This window comes from Pseudochaenichthys georgianus, chromosome 12, assembly GCF_902827115.2.
Source record: "Pseudochaenichthys georgianus chromosome 12, fPseGeo1.2, whole genome shotgun sequence".
In the NCBI taxonomy this organism is placed as follows: domain Eukaryota; kingdom Metazoa; phylum Chordata; class Actinopteri; order Perciformes; family Channichthyidae; genus Pseudochaenichthys; species Pseudochaenichthys georgianus.
In genome coordinates, this window is record NC_047514.1 from 23,105,964 (window position 1) to 23,122,695 (window position 16,732).

A 16,732-nucleotide genomic window follows, 5' to 3' on the forward strand; every position below is an offset into this window, starting at 1 on the left:
GAGCAGCAGAATCATTAATTATAGACATCCTTTCAAAAATCCTGTCTAAAGATGTAAACGTTATATTAATACAAACACAGCAGATTACATCGGTCCAGGGCTCAGTGCAATTAATTAGCTGGATATATTATCCTTCCTTACACAAATGTGCAGCACTGTCGCTCTGTTATTTATTCCACTGTGCACACAGAAGGTCCTGGCAGCTTATTGCATGAACGATTGCTTATTATTTTAATTGCAGAGGTTTCTATTTTGATCCTACTGGACCCGCTAGTAAGCATGCTAATTTCATGATTGCTTACCAACACGATTCTACCCTCAAGCACCTGCTCTCATAATGGCATACATATGAATGGCCTTTACAGAAGATAAAACAAGTGTGTTTGCACTAGCAGTTAGTGACTTTTCATTAAAACATGTTATTGCTGAGGTGTGCATACAGATGTACATAAAGTGACATGGAGTTAATGATAGCAACATATATGGAATCAAAGCATTATTACAAAATGTACCAGTCGGTCAAAAATCGCGCACTATTATTCTGCCATTAGATACATTGGTGGATGTTTATGCAGTTTTCATAATGCATTCATACATTTACCCGCACCAAACGCCAAGCATTTGTTGCATGGAGTTTGTATGTAAGCTCATGGTCAGCCAGTCTTTATGACTATGGAGTTATTTGTGAGTCTTGCTCTTCGTTTATATGCAAGATTGGAGGCTGCAGCAAATAGCGTGAATACATTAACCTCCCTCTGAATGTAGAATAGCATCTCCTCATACAAACGCAAAACGGTTCTGAAAATCACTGATGAATTACTAGTGAATTTAAAACTATATTTAACCACTATATTGAGACACTCACGTTTGCCCATTTAACAACCCCTCTCTTTTTTTCAGACTCAAAATGAGCAAATAACTTGAAATAGATCTCAAAAACAATTCAGAACTTAACAGGCCAGTGTAAGAATAACTTTAATTCCTTTGGTGTCTGCAAACACTTGCATTTAAACAACATTAAAAGATGTGATATACCTGTCAGACTGAAAACAAAATTGACATAATAGTTTAAGACATTTTTAAGTGGGTTAAAAAAATACTACAAGTACCAAAGTCACAGTAAGTGAGTTAAGGGAACACTGAGGCACACATTTCACAGGACGATGAACCCATCACAGAGGGGTGATGAAAGAAGTGTGGGGAGAAAGAAATCACCTAAAACAAAGAGAAATAACATATGTATGCATTGCAAGAAAAATGAAGGGTAACCTAAACAATGAAATCACTTAACAGGTTAAACACTTTCTGGGACGTTACAAAAATAAAATCCTGGTAAGAAAAAGGGAAAAAACAACTTCACTCAGAATGTCGTGGAAACACCATGTGAATATAATTCAACATACATCATCAAAACTAAGAAATTACAATTATTTCACTGTTCTCTTGAATTAGAAAGCTAAGAGGACTGCTGAACTGTGCACGCCCTCCTTTTGTAATCTGTTTGAGCTCTACAGTATCTTCAGGTTGAGGCACTTGGAAAGAATATGATTGTACTGAGTGTAGTATATTATGTACATTTGTTTTGATTTGTGTGACTTTAAATCACACTCCTTCCAAAACTCCTGTGCTTTAGCCTTACAGATGTTAAAAACAAGTCCGATTTGCTGTTATTCAAGCCACACACTGAAACTGAAAGTCACATGGTCAACATGATCTCTTATTCCTCTCCCAACGAGTGAGTGAATGAATGTTAAAAACGCATAGCAGTACAGTCTAGAAAAAATGTTTTTCAGATCATGAGGTGGCCATGACAACCTAGTTACTGATGCCAGATCAGTATTTAGGCTCCACAGCTTGATGACTGACCCAGAAGAAATGGGCTGGGCCTAATCTCTGATCTAAAGAGAGAAGCTGACCAAGATTAGCCTGGCAGGAATCCATCCAACACCACTGAGTGAGGACAGTGCAGGAAATGTGCTTTTCATTTTCCTCGTGCTTCCTCAAAAGCACCCTACTCTCGCCTCACTAAAATGAATGCCCTCAATACGAAACAAGGAAAGAAAAAAACTGGAAAATGTTGGAGTCTTCCCTTAAAATGTATCCATGAAACACTTACTACAAAATATCATTTATGAAGCAGATTCACAACTAACCAACGCTACTTTTCAATTAAAGGGAAAATAAGAGGAATATTCACAGTCAAACATCATTTAGTGAGTTGTGGGCTCATTCTTCCAAAACAACAAACCCCCTGCATCACGACTTCTCCGCCCCCGGTCCCACACAACACAACACTCCACATGTCAAGAGAACGACTCGACGACACCGACGGTCCCTCTGCTCCACCAGCACTCGGATATAAGTTAAGGCAGGCTGGAAATGTCCCGCTTTGGGGGGGGGCCGTCCGGTTTGCAGGCGCCGCCGTTGGCTTTGTCCTCGAAGATCAGCACTCTGCGGAGGGAGAGAGACATTCATTAATGAGAAAATAAAACACCAACGCACTGGCCATTTTTAAAAGAACACACATTGTCCATACACTGTACGATTCATTCCAACATAGATGCTTATTAATATAAAGTGGTTGATTACTTATTTCTTTCTTATTAACCTCACAATAAAAGCAATCAATCATGATGCTAATTTCTTGTTTTTTTATTTCATGTTTTTCAATGTGATGACATTTGTTGTATGTTTTTTATTAAAGTAAGGGCTGCAACAAATGTTAGTTTCTATTATCAATTTATATATATTTTTTATACAATTATTAGACTTTTTGTCAATAACATAAAAAAAACAGACATCATTTGACGTCTTCTAATGGTTTTGGGTGATTTTGTCTGCTACTTGATCACAATTTTTCTATTTAAATAAATATTAAAAAGTCAAAGATCTATAGAAATATCGGTTAATTAGCACACACGGGTAAAAAGAGCAGCAACAATTCACTATGTTTTTTTTCTACTTTCTTGTCTATTTCTAGTCTTTGAATTGTTAGTGTACAATGCCTCGTCTTTTTATGCAGCTGCAACACAAACACTTCCCAAACTGGGATCAATAAAGTAATATCTTATCTTAACGCTTCTGTCAACCGACTACTTAATAAATCCACTGAATTGTATTTAAACATGCAGAGATATAAATACTCTGTTTAATGCCCTGGAATTGTGCATACAGAAAGTAAAATATAAAGAAGGCCGTAGTAAAAGGATGTGAAATAAACAATACAGGCAGGATGTGTAAGAGAATACACACGGAGCCACAGCTACAGTGTGTGTGAGCGCTGAGTGAGAGGAAAGGAATGAAGGAAAGCACAAAGGGGAGCGAGGGGAATGCTGGTTCAGACTGAACACAGCGGAGTGAGTGATCTGACGGGAGCTATTCAGGGCGAATGCCTGTCTTTAATTTCCCTTTTTGGAAAACTCTGCAAAGCTCCACTAAGCTCTTAAGGAGCCGTGATCCCGACCACGAAACGGCCACTCGGCGACTCAGCGCCCGACACAAACACTCACTTCGTCCTGCACACTGCTGGTGTCTGCTACACAGAGCTGCCTGCAGTCAGTCAAAGCCCCCCCCCAGTCACTGATTTATCAAACAACTCAAATCAACCGTTTTGGAAAATCAAAGGGTACATTCTGTTATTATTCTCTTCTAAATGTATATAGTCGACTTATTTCTTCGTTGTACTTGCCCCTTGCGCCTTTGCAAGGTTTTATTTTGTATTTGATCTTGCATTATTCTTTTTATTTCTGGACAGTAGTAGGTGTGAAGTCCTTTTCTGATATTACCAGATACCTCTAGCTATTGACTAGTCGATAAAATCCACATTACTCATGAAAATTATCATTGTGTAAACAAGTTAGGACAAAAATAAATATTGTGATACATGAGCTCCTTCATAAAGCTCTACATACAGGATTTAGATTTTTCAGTCAAGATCCGTCACATCCGTTAACCGATAATGCTTGTAGAAAATATAAAAACGATAAGGCTCATTTTATGGAAGTCTTTGTAAAAAGGAACTAGTGTGAGTGAGTGTCCTGCCTACATAAGTGCACTAATATAAACTCTATTCAAAAGAAGAAGTTAAAACACTGGACCCAAATTAGGAGCTGACCTCAATCAGTTTCCTCTGATTGTAAGAAGATCAATTGTTGCCGTGCCAAATGCCACAAATATACCTGTTCTAGAGCGTATTGTCCCCTCAACGTCTCCCCCCTCTCTACTCTCTACTCTCTGGAGACAAGAACAGCGCACAAGAGAGGTTTTGTAGACTCCGATATCAGAGAGGGGAGCAGCAGGATGCTTTATGAAAGCCTTTAACCAATGTTTCCTTTCCTAATCAGATCAATGATTACGCATGTACATATTTCATACACTACAACATGTTTGTAGCCAATACAAGCTTACTCAAATCTACTTTTCTTTCATATTTATATACCATTTGTGATGTTTCAGTACAGTGGATCTATAAGAGATCGCCAACTCCACGATCCTCTACATTATTTTGGTGTGAGTTATCCAATTTTAGATTTTGTTGAATGCTCTTAAAATTTGATTTAACAACATTGGCCTCTTGTAATGCACAAAGTGCCAAAACAATTCTAAAACTCAGCAATGTGCCTTCCTTTAGCGCAGTGATACCTTTGACGGATGTAGTTGGATATAAAGAAAATAGTCCCCATGTTAAACTGCCGTCAGTAAAGTCTGTGGATTACGTTGAATAACTGGCTCATGATTTCTTAAAAGAAACATTAAAGGTCTCCTATCATGCTGTTTTTAGGCTTATATTATGGGTCTCAGATATATACAAATAAAAAAAATCTCTATTTCAGGCCTGTTAGAGAACTGCAGGTTCGGGTCCTTAGCTTGAAAACAAAAAAAAAGAGGAGGGGGAGCTTGTTCCTGCTCAGAATTCTACCCAGATTCTCAGCTAAATGCTGCAGTGATGAACCGCCATCATGTTCTAAACCACATCAAGGATTATTTCTGAAACAGTATGGAGCTCAAATGCTTTTTCTCTTGTGGGTTTACCACAAGGCGAGTTCCTTTTTTTATTTGCTGCTTTTTTACTGACTGAGTGTTAGCGATGCTTTCTAATCAAAACAAAGACCATATTACGTCCAAAACACGTCGGGCCTTGTTTCCGATAGTGCCGTGGGTCCACATTTCCGATATTACGTCATATCGGACGCAAATCTGGATCAGCTCCGTTGTTCCCCCGTTTTTAGAGATTTGGGTACGGAGGAAAAGAGAGAGGGTTTTGTTTTCTGACACTTTGAGTGCCCTGACACACCGGGGACACATATTTATGTATAAAATACATCAAAAAGTGCATTTTGCATGATAGAAAATAAATGAATAACAGACGTCGGCTTTTTCTGAAATACAGGGTCCATCTTAAATAACTGGGTAATGATTTCTGAGAGGGACATTGCTTCATCCTCTTTTAACTTCAATGCTATGTCAAAAATGCTTCGACCAAAACTGAAATAATGACAGACATCCGCTTATTTCTGAAATACAGGGTCTATCTTCTAGAAAGCTACCAAGTGGACTGGAGTGGCGGGGAGGGGATGAAACACTTATAGAGGCTTGAGGATTATTGAATACACTTTCGAAATATGGTAAAGGGAAAAGGCAGAACAGTTATGCATTTCCTCCGCTGGGTGATTGTGGGATTATGAGGATTTGTCTAAAGGCTCCAGCATTGCTTACATGCTGCAGTAAATACACACTTTCTCTTTCAGTGTGACTCAATGCAAGGCTGCCTTAAAAAGGCTTAGACTCACCTCACTAACCCGCGTGAGAACGGACATAATATACCATATCCACTATAGCTATTCATTTCTATTGTAAAAGTGGAATTTGCTTGACAGAATCTGAGGTTATCTTGTGTTTTTGTCCTATGTCACGGTGGGGTTGTTTAAAAAAAGAGACAATAACAGAACAAAAATGTAAGTTTTCCATTTAAATACATAATTGAACATATAATAATAACAATACACTTATTTTTAGTGGTGCACGATAATTATCAGCCCGATAGTTATCGGTCCGATATTAGGAATTATGACGTCATCCCGATAAACCCGATAAAAGTATCAGTAGCCCCGATAATATACAATATATTTTTTGGGTAAAAAAAAAGAAAAAAATCCTGCGGTGTGGGTGGATTGGGATGAGGGGCGCTTGTTTTTCACTCGGCTCCTCCCATTTTGCCAATACTGTGGTATTAGTGGTTTAGGAAGAGGGGAGTTTTTCACAAATCCAGCGCTCCCTAACTCATGCCTGGCTGGGACGTAAATGGTGTGCGGCCGTGAAGCGAGGACAGTAAACAAACATGTCGTCGGTAGTATGGGACTATTTCAAAGTTTCAGAGTTAGATAGTTCGCTTGCTATCTGTATTAACAAATGCAATACAGAAGTTCCACGAGGAGGGAAAAAGGCAACGAGCTATAATACTTCCAACCTGATTAGTCACCTGAAACATCGCCATGGCTACGATGGTGTGTTAACAGCGTACGAAGACGCCTGCGCTGCTAAACTAGCGGCGAATCCAAAGCCAGCTGCAAAGGCACCGGGGATTTTACCTATCGACGAGGCTTTTGAAAAAGGCAAGAAGTTTGCCAGATTTGTTTGTGAAAATAAATATGGTCACTTTGAAGAGTCAGAACTGTTCTTGGCTTTGTTTTGTTCATAGTAGTAATGCTCATGTCATTTGCTCACTACTAGTCTTTTTTTTACCACCAGGTGTGCAAAAACTACAGGTACATTTAATATTATATAATATATATATATTATATTATTATCGGTATCGGTCTTGAGAAGCAGGAAGTTATCGGTATCGGTTTAAAAAAACCAATATCGTGCATCCCTACTTATTTTCATTCAGTTAATTCCTTTTTTAACTATTAAAGTGTCCAAGTTAAGGACGGCTTTGTTAAAGTTGCCTTTTCTATTTACATGTTGGCCTAAATTCACCAAGAATGTACTTTTGCCACCATACTTAGGGGCTTGGTGGTCCATATTTCCAGTGGTAACAAATATGAAACGTGTCTCGCTGGACTGTCAGTGGTTAATCCGCTGTAATCAGTTACCTAAGCTCCTGATCCCAGCTCAGGATAAGGATGGGTTGACTATGGATAGGTTTGTTGCCATTGAGATTAACGCAGCTCGTGTTAGTGACTTCATCATTAGTCATCCCAGTATCCCCTGCTGCAGGAGGAAACAATCGGCTGACACGACACGTGATTCACATCCGACACACACAGACCCACAATGCAGCAGCAGGTGGTTTATAGACACCATTTAACACAAAGGGGGTGTGACAAATGTATTACAAGGAAATGTAAAATACTCGCCTGTAAACATTAAGCTTCTACTATTCATACAGTGATGCAAATGTGTGAGGGTTACAACCATTGCCGACAAATGTATTTACGGCAGTTCATTTTTAAGATAAAAATGATGGACTTATCATTCATTTACTTGATTTTCCTTAAGCGAGTGCATTAGAGCTGATTCTGGAAAACAGACACGCAGAGTATAAGTTTAGGGCTTTTATTGTGAAAGGAAAGAACTAAAGGAGTGGATCCGCTGTCAGCGCGGAAAATAATGGTACGTTTTGGACCCAGACCCTGTGTTGTACTTTCATAATCCAAATGAGTATAGAGGAAACTCGTAACACTTGGCCACACTAGAGTGCATTTCTTAACGTACTGTCCATTCTGCTCGATGCCTTCATCTGGGGTGTAAATGATCCGAAGAAATCAACCTTCTCCCGACGAAAAATTGCTTTGCTTTTCTTCACGTTCAGTGTAAAAGCTACCAAGACTTAAATACTTAGAGAAAAAATATAATGCTGTTAAGATTAATTGGACAAAAAAAAACTTCTTCTGTGTAAAGGCCTTGACTCTGCAAGTGTGTAAAAACAGTTACTTACAGTTTGAGCACCGCTGAGCGCTTGCCCAGCATCATCTTGACGAAGTCTCTGTAGTTGATGGTGTTGCTGCTGCCGCCCGTCACCTCCACGATCATCTTCTTCAGCTCCAGGTGGGTCTTCGGGACCCCCATCTTCTCCATCGTCCGCTTTAGACCCATCATATCTGAGGAGGACCAGTCACCAGGTTAGATATTTATCAAGGCGCAAATCTGTATTCCTTACAAATATTGGACTGTAAGGAAACCACAACATTATCGAAATGCTTAGTTGTATGTATCTTATGCATTTTGAAAGGGCACATCAGTAATTCCACACTCTGCATTACGTGGAGAACTAGTATGGGCCTGGAAGAGTCGAAAAATGTACATCTCAGTTGTTACAATGGAAATATAGTTTTATTATGGTTAAAAAATAAAAAACTTGATATCAGATGGGGTTTGGTTGTATTTGTCTGTTTAATGAGGAAAATTGGTATTGCAAGTTTATTTTGTTTACTTTAAAATACTAAATAAGTAAGTTCATTACCTCTGGAAAACAGAGATGAAACTACACAAACCTTCCCAAATACATGAAACATATATTGTCGGTTGTTGTTCCGACATCAATCAGTTGGAAAGTTTTAACATACTGTATTGCCCAACTCTAATTTAAATGCTGATGATAGCACGAGATAAAAGTTAAGGGATCACCAAAGTACTTCAAATTCATCTTTTGGACAGCATGGACACCTGCACCTACTGTTAATGCAAGTTAATTATAGTTGTTTCAGATTGGACCACAGTGGGGGACCAAGCAACTGACATCCCCATCTGTTAGCCGCTAACGTGGCCACACACACACACAGGTCAGCTGACAGTTGTTATCTGATACAGTTGTTGTTGTTTTAGTGAAACTATAACTCACCGATCTCTCCTTGGTCATTCAGGTCAAACTCGGCATATTTATCTGCAAAACAAACACACACACATACATAAGAGATTATCACACACACACACACACACACACACACACACACACACACACACACACACACACACACACACACACACACACACACACACACACACACACACACACACACACACACACACACACACACACACACACACACACACACACACACACACACACACACACACACACACACACACACACACACACACACACACACACACACACACACACACACACACACACACACACACACACACACACACACACACACACACACACACACACACACACACACACACACACACACACACACACACACACACACACACACACACACACACACACACACACAATTCACCAGCTGGCATCTTACATGTCAGCAAAAGTGTTAACAGAGACCTCAGTGTCTAAAAGGACAGGCACTAACAGCTGATGATGACAGGTGTGTTTTGGATGTCTGTCAGTGGTCAGCAGCTGAGTGGGGTTGCCATCGGAGACAGATCAGAGTGAGAGGGTCAGGAAGTTAAAGGAGAACTCAGAGTTCAAACACAGCAATAAGGAAGGAAACCAAAAAGGCTTGGCTGGACAATTTTAAGACTTGGATACAAATGTTGCTCTCTCAGTCACAAATGAAATCTGGTGCTACTAGCCTGCAGAAAAAATACTTATGAAGATCCCACATTAAGGAAGTATAATATTGCAACTTTTCAGAAAGTAAGAATTGCATTTGGAGCCTTCTTGTACAGACTCAATACTTTTTTCCTGATTCAAAAAATGTGCAAAGAACAATGTAAGTTTCCTGCAGATGGCCATTAAGCTTAAAGGCATAGTTGGAACGTGTTTAAATAAAACTAGTTATCTTCCCTACTAAGAGTTATACGAGAGGACCGACACCACACTCGTATCTGCTGATAAATAAGGAGCTGGGGTCAGTTAGCTTAGCATAGCATAAAGACTGCAAGCAGAGGGAAACATGCTAGCCTGGTTTTGAATGATGGTTAAAGAAATAGCGGACACAAGCGATCGTGATATAAATATTTTCACTTTGTAAGGGGATGCTCGTCAAACAATTTCTTTAAATGGGAAATATGTTCTCTATACTACAATGTATTTTGGTCATTTTAAGTCAATACTGACAAAAGAGAAGAGGAGTAATTTGACTAATCTCATAATCAACCTTTAGACATTCCTATTAAGTTCATTATGCGGTTATCTTTAAAAAACATTCCCGCTTCTTCCTAAATTTCAGTATTCTCTTTTGTCCAGAAGACCACTTCAGTCAGATTACACTGATTTTTGTCACACAGTGAAAGCTCTGTGTGTGTGTGTTGGGGAGGAAGAGAGAGGACTGTAACTGTGTGAACCCAAGAGGAGAGGGACAGGACAATGCTAACCCTGTTCAAAATCTCTGAGAAAGGGGCCTCTCCACACACACACACACACACACACACACACACACACACACACACACACACACACACACACACACACACACACACACACACACACACACACACACACACACACACACACACACACACACACACACACACACACACACACACACACACACACACACACACACACACACACACACACACACACACACACACACACACACACACACACACACACACACACACACACACACACACACACACGTCGCAGAGCAGCCTGTTGATCATCTGCAGACAGAAAATGGCTCGACCAAACAAAAATGTCTTGAACGTATCCTCCTGACCGAGATTCCTTCAGCAGAGGATGTAACAAAATACATAACAGCCATTTTATGACAATATTTAGATTTTGATCTGCTTCTGTTTGACATCATAAAGATGTCTGCGATACAAATGTATTACATTTGAGTTGTATGGTGGTAAGTTTGAATACTTAGTTGTGGCAGGTATCATTTGAAGGGGCTTTTCCATTTAATGAAATGGAACAAACCCTGGTGATAAATAGTTAAAATAACTTCCCCTGCCCGGCCAACAGATAATAAACAATGAACTTTTTTCCCACACTTTTAAAAGACACTGATCCTACAGTATGGCCATACAAAAACACACCATGATTATTTGAAAGGAGGCCCTGTTGTGCCTTTTGGGGTTTTCCCTTTCCTGGAGTGTGTCATACTGAAAAGAAATGCAGTATGAGAAAAATAAAGACCATGTCACAGTAGAGACACAAAATATGAACCTGAAAATAAGCATATTAGGGCCCCTTTAATAAAACATGTTTTAAATGATCATTCCCCTTACTATATCGCAATCATCGCAATATCAGTCATAATAAATAAAATTTGTTATTTTGTCCCGAATTGTACAGCCCGATAAGCATCCTTCATATAACAGGGTATAGGCAGGAATCCTGAAGTCAAATGTAAAACTTTTCAAGTCAGATATTGCAATTGAGATTAGATTTGCGATATTTGTTTTTAAGCGACCCAACGGAAGTTTATTGTAAAAGGCGGCCATATCTCCGGCTAGGAAGGTCGCATCAACGTACTCCCGTCTCTAGCAGCCCGCAGCCTGAGCTACGAGTGAAAGAACTAAACTTACATGAAACTTCCGTTGGGTTGCTTTAAAGCCAAGCTTCAGTTTAAGATTCACCCTGTAATAGAAACATGTGATGGAGCATCACTAACCTGACTCAGATGCTTTGTTTCACCAGACCATCTAAAGCTCCATTGGAAGCGTATTTCAAAAATACTTGGCAGGTGATTGGATCAATCTGTCACCTTCTATCATGGGCCACTTCTGATTGGTTAACAATGGCTGGTACATGTGGAGCACAGCACTTCTGATTGGTGTGGATGACTGACACACAAAAAGAAGAAAAAAGAAAAAATGTAAAAAAAAGATCGATTTGATAATCGCATCATTTAAAATCGCGATTTCGATTTAAAATCGATTAATCGTTCAGCCCTAGGTCAGATGACGTCAAATCCAACGGGATGCCATAAATAAACTACACAGAATCACACCCTACGCAATGATTACATTCAGGTAAACTTTAGAATACAACCTCTTTGGACAATTTATATTAGGGATGCTCCGATCGCCAATTTTGGGGCCGATCGCCAAAATCAGTATCGGCCGATACCGATCGCCGATCTTCCATTTAAAGTGATGTTTAAAACTCAGTTAATGGGGCTCATTCACTGGCGCTTCCAAAAACAACAATCAACTTAATTATTACATTCAAATGATGTACATTATTAGAGTTCACCGCTCACCGGTCCGGCGGGCGGAGCTGCAGGATTTCTGCTTCACACACGTTGCATACCGCTATTTTACCGTCTTTTTCGGACACCTTAAAATACTGCCAGACCGGAGAAGCCATTTTGGCGAACTTGTTTTGCCGCACACAGAGAAAAGTGTCATGTATTTTACGTCATGCGATCGGCATGTTTAGAGAGCACCGATCGATCGGTGGAGTATCAAAATGTAATACCTTGGAAAATGCCGTCAAAATAAATCAATTTACCAAAAATTAAGGCTATCAACTTTTAATACTTTTTAAGACCCCTCGGACACCCTGTATAATAAAACAAAAATGAATAATGGAAACAAGTAATTTGACCCTTAAAGTAGGGTATGTTTATAAATGTTATGGTCATGAGAATAATTGATGTGATTTGGTTTGTGTTTAAAAGCTGTGGTTCGTGACCTCTGGTTAAGTGGAACAGTATGAAACAGAAGGGGAATGACAGAAAGTAAAAAGAGCGATTCTCAAGGGAACTGGGTGTCAGTTCCTCTTTCAGTTTATATATAATGCTGCTCCATTTCCTCCAGCAAGCATAGATTATAAGTAGGACAGTGGAGCATGTTCCTCATATGCCTTCTATTAAAAAAAAAAGCCTTATGTTATGTCGCTGATAATATACTTTGTTCTGTATGCACCCAGAGCTACATGTGTAATATCAGAGCAATGGGGAGGAGATCTTTGGCAAATCATTCATTTGTTCCCGCTTTCATCTCCTCACAGCAGTGATGTTTTCCATCCCCAGGAGCTATGGTTTACCCAGCATATCTCTGAATATTGTAACAATAAGCAGAGGAACGCCCCGGCACATTCCTGCAGGGCCACGGAGGATTTGGCCTTGCAAAGCTCTCAGAAATCTCTGCAGTCCGTCTTTCCCACAGAGAAAAACAAAATGCTGAAGGCTCGTGTGTGTGCAAACTGCCAACAAACACACATTTTCAGGCGCAGACAAAAGCCAGGAAGAAGGAACACACCCTCACAAAGACCAATACTTAGATCCTGAAACTCCTGATGGGACGGAGGGGATTTACTTACTTTTGAGACCTTCCAACTTTTCCGCCAGGTCTTCTTCATCCCTGTATTTCTGGTCTTCCAGGTATTCCTGGAAAGAAGAGAAAAGGGGTGAATACACAGAAAGTGATCAGGAAGGAAAACAAGTTTGACTGAAACCCCTGAAAAACCACAGCCTTGTTCTGTCCTTCAAACAAAGGTTTAGTGCACACTGTGGAGGAGTCTGTATTTGTGTGATGGTCTACCAGGGGCTGTTTTTAAAATCTGACTGCTGCAGGAAGGAAGGATGGCATGTTTCCTTGTTTTGTTTTGTGTATACTGTATGCAAATAAATTAATTAGTATAACGTACATGTAGGACAAACCAGGTCAATAGATACAACGTTTTTAAAAAACTGTCACATTTCTTAAATTCTCCGAGAAACTTCAATATGCTTTTATTCAAACTCCACACAAATTAAACAAGCCCACTCACAAATTAAAGCCTTACTATCCTACACTACTCTGTCAACAGTGTCAAAAACCTCCAACTTGGGAATGATGACTCAGTCTTAAGATGTCCTTCCCCCTCACATTGTCATTACTTATGTTCATTAAGTGGAACACCTCACAGGGGTGTAAGAGGAAAGAGCCTGCAGGGAGCCATCGTAATGAAATGATAATGATGCAATCTGCCATGTGGGAGTGAGCCTCCATCCTCACCGAGAGGAGGGGAGAGGGAGGAGGGGAGAGAGGGAGGGAGGCTGTTCTCTGCACTGACCTCTGCGTGTCAGTCAAGCATGTCATTAGGGTGAGGAGGGTAAACTGGATGTTTATCAAAGACGCCTGACTCAGCCTGCTGAATCACTACTGAGACACAGATGAAGGAATGTCCTCTCAGTCAGTGTATCTTGATCGAGTGCTGAGCCAGTACTACTCATGTCATATGAACAGTAACGTTCATGAATCTAAAAATGGTTTGGACAATGACCCTAAGAAAGACCCATGCTCTGGTCATATTCTGTGACCTATTGTCGTTTAAAATAAAGCCTTATTTATTATTGCGCGAACCAAACCAAGCAAGGATTTGAATACATTTTTGGGTTACAAAATATCAGAAGATATTGAGGGATGTCCATCACAAATACTCAAAGCCCAACCCGATAGAAAGAACGTTTACAACTTCACATTGGAGGAGCGAGAACAGGGAATTTGCTTAAAAAGGAAGCCAATTAAATGCCATGTTCGTAGATAAAAGTGTTTCGACTCTAAGTGAAGTCCCAACAGGATCCACTTGGACATATGCATCCAGGTCAATATAATGTACATGGACGGATTGCTGAACCATGGGTCCAAAGTGTCAGGGGCCCCCTGGCCTTCAGTTCACAAAGTGTAACTCGAAGAGACACGTACCAACCAGGAAGAGAATACAAATGACCACAAGGAAACAAAGATTCTACAAAGAGGACACAAATGAATGCAACAAAGCTGCAAAAAGAGCATCACAAGTTCAACTATAAAAAGGGGGAAACAACCACAACTATGAAGAAATGGAAAACTACAGAAGGACCAAACTAGTTAAAAACTGACACAAAACAACTACAACCGGACAGAAAAGAGACTCACAAAACAAGTTCAGACAACATGTATCAACAAAAAGATTAACAGTGACAAAAGAAATGTATGAGAAGGGAACAGCTAGAACAAGGAGAGGCACACATAACTACAGAAAACCCCAAACGGATTACAAATGGACACAAAAGAACTACAACGAGTAACAAAAAGGACTACAAAGAGACAGAGAGCAACTAAAGTGACACAAAGCAAGTACAGGACACACTGAATGACTATCAAATGGGAAAAAGAAACCCATAATAACTGCAGAAAGAGAAAAAAAGTACAAATTGACACGGAACATCGACAACAAGACACAAAATGACATTAAAAAGACAACAATAAAAAGAGGCTAAACATCTATACACTCTGTATGTGACGGGGTCTTTGCGCCCTGGAACCCAATCTCTCATAATCCCCCCATGGATGTCAGTTTATAAAAACCAAGCATTTAATCCCAGGAACTGTTTTTTTTTAAAGATATTTTATACTAAGAGATGTACACTTCTAATGTACACATTCACAATAACTGGGTGAATATCTAGGAACTGAGAGTGTGTGTGTGCGTGCGCGTTTGTGTGTGTGTGTCTGCAGGAATGTGACAGGCGCTGCAGGCTGCCCTCTTGAAGCGACCTGGTTTTTCATGTGAGGCGATGACATCAAAGTGAGGGAGAGATTATACAGACATACAGTTAATCTGAGGAGAGCAGTGTGGAGGAGTCCGAGCAAGCGAGGCCTGATGTGAGACAAAGGGCTCGTTCACACACCTGTTCCCCAGCAGAGGAGCCACAAAACACGGGGGAACAACTGATCGATATGACGGGGTCGGAAGGGAAATGCCATGTGTGTGTCAGCCATTCAACAAGTACCAGGAGACTGCAGCGGGAAATCAATCAAATGCATTACCTATTCCAATAAAATAGTAATAAAATAACCTGTGTGGCGTTCAGGGGACTCCTTTTACACGAACTGCCTTGATACATCAGTGCAAAGAGAGGCCAATGCCAAGTCAAGTGTATGCAGGCTCATTACATTCAAATTCCCGTGAGAGGACGTTAGACACGACACATGGAGATATGAGGACTATGCGTACCTTGTTTATTTCGTCCAGTTTGACCCTTTGCTGCTCCTTTAACAGTCCAAAGGATTTCCCTCCTGTGAAAAAAAAGCACATTTTGTTAATTGCATGCTGGTTAATTAGGATTTAGCTCGTATTGTAGTCGGGGTCGGCCTGCTGATGCTCTATTGTAAAGACTCAAGCTAGCAGCAGACATTAATACCCGAGAAACAGACAATAAAGCATTCCGCTGTTGTTCTTTTGTGTTTTACCTTGCAGATTTGAAGGCATCCTGGAGTTTGTGTGTGGGGGAAAAAATCCAGAAAATGAAAAAATATCCGAGCCAGAAGGCTACCGCTGCTGTCCGCCGGGGCGATACTCTGTTCTCCGTCAGAGACCGGGCTCACTGGGCCACTAGGTACCGGTGTCAAGACGGACACAATTAGAAGAGTGACATCCGGTTAAGCTTTTCAAAACAAACCGTTGACCCGTTTTATACTTTCGTCTTTCAAGTTCTCCATCCATTCTTTACACAAAAAACCAACATCAGAATCAAAATTGGCTGAGTAAAAAATAGTGAAATAAATAAAAGTAATTTTGATAAATACAAATAATAAAAAATAATGATAACATTTCAATGTATTACAGTCATGAACCAATCTACTACCAAATAGGCTACTTAACGTGATTAAAACAATGCCACACAACTGTTAAGCTTGGTCTTGAGTCTGGAAATCTGGTACAGACATAATGGTGCAAGTACCATCTCTCGTTCGTGCATTAATACATGTTTTATTTGTATTATATACTTTTTTTTATTACTTTTATTCTTATTCTGTGTAGGGCCTACTATCTGTGTTTCTTTCTCTTTTCTGCTGCTGTTACGATACGCGAATGTATCTACGGGGATGAATA

The 16,732-nt window shown here is 40.0% G+C and overlaps 1 protein-coding gene across 1 annotated transcript; it reads right to left on the reverse strand.

The window, feature by feature from the left end:
• Nucleotides 1-959: 959 nt before the first annotated feature.
• aif1l (allograft inflammatory factor 1-like) lies at nt 960-16,229 on the reverse strand. Its single transcript, XM_034096153.2, has 6 exons — nt 16,090-16,229; nt 15,854-15,915; nt 13,193-13,259; nt 8,843-8,884; nt 7,940-8,102; nt 960-2,451 (listed from the first exon to the last, which is right to left on the reverse strand). The coding sequence occupies exons 1-6, from the start codon at nt 16,106-16,108 to the stop codon at nt 2,364-2,366; spliced, it is 441 nt and encodes a 146-aa protein (XP_033952044.1). The 5' UTR covers nt 16,109-16,229; the 3' UTR covers nt 960-2,363.
• Nucleotides 16,230-16,732: the final 503 nt, after the last annotated feature.